We start from the raw sequence: 3,680 nt of genomic DNA, 5'->3' as shown, positions 1-3,680 counted from the left end.
AGGTCCCCTTAGTGACAAGTAGGAGTGCTAGGATCCATTTGGCTTCTCAGATCATAATGTATAAGATTTCATGGACAAGGGGGATCTGAGCCTAGATCAGACAATGACGAAACAGCCTATAGGGAGGGGGTCAGAGACCTGACCGTGTGGTGCAAGGGCAACAACTTCTCCGTCAGAGTGGTCAAGACAAAGGAGATGAATGTGGACTACAGGAAAAGGAGGACCGAGCCACGCCTCCATTCTCATCGACGGGAATGAAGTGGAGCAGGTTGAGAGTGTCCACGTCACCAACAAATTAACAAGCATACCAAGACAGTTGTGAAGAGGGCATGACAAAACCTATTCCCCCTCAGGAGACTGGAAATATTTGGCATGGGTCCTCAAAAGGTTCTACAGCTGCACCATCGAGAGCATCCTGACGGGTTGCATCACTGCCTGGTATGGAAACTGCCTGGCCTCCGACCACAAGGCACTACAGAGGGTAATGTGTACAGCCCCAGTACATCACTGGGGCCAAGCTTCTTGCCATCCAGGAGGCAATACCAGGCGGTGTCAGAGGAAGGCCCTAAAAATTGCAGTGTTCCTCAACTCCTCAAGTACCCCCAAACAGCACACATCTTTGTTGTAGCCCTGGACAAACACACCAGATTCAACTCGGATCCCACCTTGTCCATGTAATTGTATACATTATGATCTGAAAAGCAAAACTGTACCTAGCACCCCTACTCAGAGACGCGTAACGAACTGAGGCCCAGTTTTAGGAGCTCTTTTCGTGTCAGGCGGTGGGATATGGGTCTAAAGACTCAGATGACTACAGTATGTCGAGGCAAAAGCAATTAAATAGCTCTCGATTAGCTGCTTTGATATAGCCAAAATAAAAACAATTTGAAGAATTAAAAAAATGACTATTTAGAATAGTAATAACAACACAACCAATAAATAAGAATAACACTCTGAGGATACTGTACTTTAGTCAACAAAACAAAATCATTAACAGATGCAATACTACTTGGTCTTTGCAGGTACATCGTACACACACAGCCGCTTCAGAGTTAGAGATTCTCCTAAAGTCATTATTATCAGTATCACCGCTCGTGATCAAGGTTTTGGTATGTTACCACGGTGATAACGACCAAGACATTATAGACCTCGGTCCTTATAGAAACTATGGGACGTCTTCTGTATTCATTAAAGAGCCCAGGACCTCTTCAACTCCACAGCAATTCCCAAGGAAAGACAAAGATCACTGATAGGAGATAAAACACAATCCTACCTTAAAAACGATAACGATATATGACGTTAAGTTAAACACAAGTTTTTTTTTTGTCTTTACAAAGGGGTGAATAAAAGTGAACTCTGGCATAACAATATAAGGTGAATGAACATAGCTTTGTTTCTCCTAAGGTTTGCTTCCCATTGGATCCTCCACAGGACCGAAGCCAATTAATTGAGCGGTAATGTTTCAATTCTCGAGCCAAGTACGTGTGTGAAGATGCAGGTCATGATCCTCATAATAAATGTGGTTTGTCCTCAGATATGGTTAGACAGTCATGGTTTGTTTGAATCCATTTGAGGGGTGCTTATATTAGTTCTGTTACACACGTTTGAAATGGAAATGTTTGTTGTTGTTGTTGGCATATCCGAACTCCCCTCGAGTGTCCCGCAGGGAGTGGGGTCACAATCGTATAGCGCAACAGGAGCAATTAGGGTTAAGTGCCTTACTCAAGGGCACAGCAACAGATTTTTATCACCTTGTCGGTTTCCGGTATTCAAACCAGCAATCTTTCGCTTACTGGCCCAAACGCTCTAACCTCGGGGCTACCGCCCCCCCGGTTGAGGGCTTATCAGGCCCTCCTCAACATACATGACCAATCCACGTCTTCGCTCTTGACCAAGAGCATTCTCACGCCACAGTCTAGCATCGTAATAAGGGGACATTCCTAAATGAATGCTATGGATGTTGAAGAACACCTCCACATTACCGACAAAGGTATCATAAGTATCATAAAGCATCTTTAAAATCCACTGTACACCCCGAGGTATGAAAATATGAGACCCCTCCCCTTGCACAACACACGCATCTCGTAAAATGTCCAGGCAACACCGTTCGTGGGTTTCAGGGGCGGTTTCTTGCCAGAAGTACCAAAGTTATACTTGAACTTACTCCACGAAAAAGTACAATAGACATTTGTACAAACCGTGAAAAAATATAAAGGTTTAACTGTTCAGTTCTGTGGAATGGCTGCCAATAAAAGGTTTGTTTGACAGGTCTCTCGGGAGAATATCACGGATGCTTTTTGTTTCTTGTGCTCTCCCTAACAAGTCGCCACGGTGATCTGACTGGGAATTCGCTCACATCACACAGAAAAGCCAGCCGAGCAGTATACATTTATACCTAGACGGTCACTAAAGCCTAGCCGAGACCACAACACAGACAGCGAGCAATTCTCTGATCTGAAAAGCACATTTTGGTAAAAAGCTAAATTGCAACAAACTGCCTGCTTTGTGCTCGAACACTTCATTCCAGAATAAAGCCTGACGAGCCCAAACTCGTACTCTGTGATGGTGGTCTGTGATCGAATTCTTTAAAAAGGAACACATAGGAAGTAGAATAAACGTAGAAGGTTTGAACCACCTGTCGTACAGTTTGGATATCTTAGGTGTTTTTGTTTGGGTGCTATGAATTGGCTGTGTCCTGGCAAGCGCTGTTTGCAGTGACTCAAGTCCATAATACTGACACTCAACCTACTGCACTCACTCAGATCCTGTTCCAGCACTGGGATGGATGAGTATGCAGACAGGAGAGAAACAAAGAGAGAGCTTCCTTGTGTTTCACACCCAAAGTATGGTAACACACAAAAGCCTCACATAAACAAGCATATACTCTCACACACACACCACACACACACACACACACACACACATACTCATGGTCGATGTAACATATCTGGGTCCACATCAGCCAACAAAACTGGTTTGAGACCCACAATGCAGAGTATTCAGTCTTTGAGGATCCCTTCCTCCTCCTCCTCTTCTTTCTCATCCTGTGTCCCATCACACACCCGCACCACACCCCTTTACCTGCCCAGCAAGGTCAGAGGTTAGGACAGGGCTGTAGTCATTAGGGCACACACACCGTAGCAAAAACGTTTGATGTAGTCCCTCCCTGTTTCAGCCCATTTTCTTCCGTTTTGGTGGCTAATGAACACGACCCAGGTCAGGACAGGGCACGTCAGGACAAGGTGCAGTCATACGCCCCCTCGTCCGCCGCCTGCTCCTCCTGCTCCTCTGGAGCTCCTCCGTCCTCTGTCACTAACCCTCCAGGGGGCTCCGAGGGCAGGGCCAGGCCCAAAGGAGCAGGCCCTCTACTGTCCTCCGCCCTGGGGCATCCGGGCTGGGGCTCAGTCAGCTTGGAGTTGGGGTTGGAAGCCCCTGGCTGGAAGGCTTCAGGCTGGACCTGCTCCACAGCAGTCTCCATTAGCTTCTGCAGCTGGGGCCGGATCAGGTTCAAGAAGGGTTTATAGCCCAGGCTACAGGGAGGAGGAGAGGAGAGCGAGGGAGCCAGTATTCATAAGAATACTCATAGCCATTTCAAGCATTCATTGAATTTTTGTCATAGACACGGGCACACACGTGCAGCAACAGTTCTCCTAGCTTAGTGAGAGAGAGCGAGAGAGACA

The 3,680-nt window shown here is 46.6% G+C and overlaps 1 protein-coding gene across 4 annotated transcripts in view; it reads right to left on the bottom strand.

The window, feature by feature from the left end:
* Nucleotides 1-952: 952 nt before the first annotated feature.
* Nucleotides 953-3,680, bottom strand: part of LOC112219672 (guanine nucleotide exchange factor subunit RIC1-like) — a 77,266-nt gene continuing 74,538 nt past the window's right edge. For all 4 annotated transcript variants that reach the window (XM_042302094.1, XM_042302095.1, XM_042302096.1 and 1 more), the window contains one exon: nt 953-3,530. In XM_042302094.1, the coding sequence (XP_042158028.1) occupies nt 3,233-3,530 (298 nt within the window). In that variant the 3' untranslated portion in view covers nt 953-3,232. The remainder of the gene's footprint in view (nt 3,531-3,680) is intronic.

The sequence above is a fragment of the Oncorhynchus tshawytscha genome, linkage group LG20 (assembly GCF_018296145.1).
Source record: "Oncorhynchus tshawytscha isolate Ot180627B linkage group LG20, Otsh_v2.0, whole genome shotgun sequence".
NCBI classification, from domain to species: domain Eukaryota; kingdom Metazoa; phylum Chordata; class Actinopteri; order Salmoniformes; family Salmonidae; genus Oncorhynchus; species Oncorhynchus tshawytscha.
This window is presented reverse-complemented; position numbering and strand designations above follow the sequence as displayed.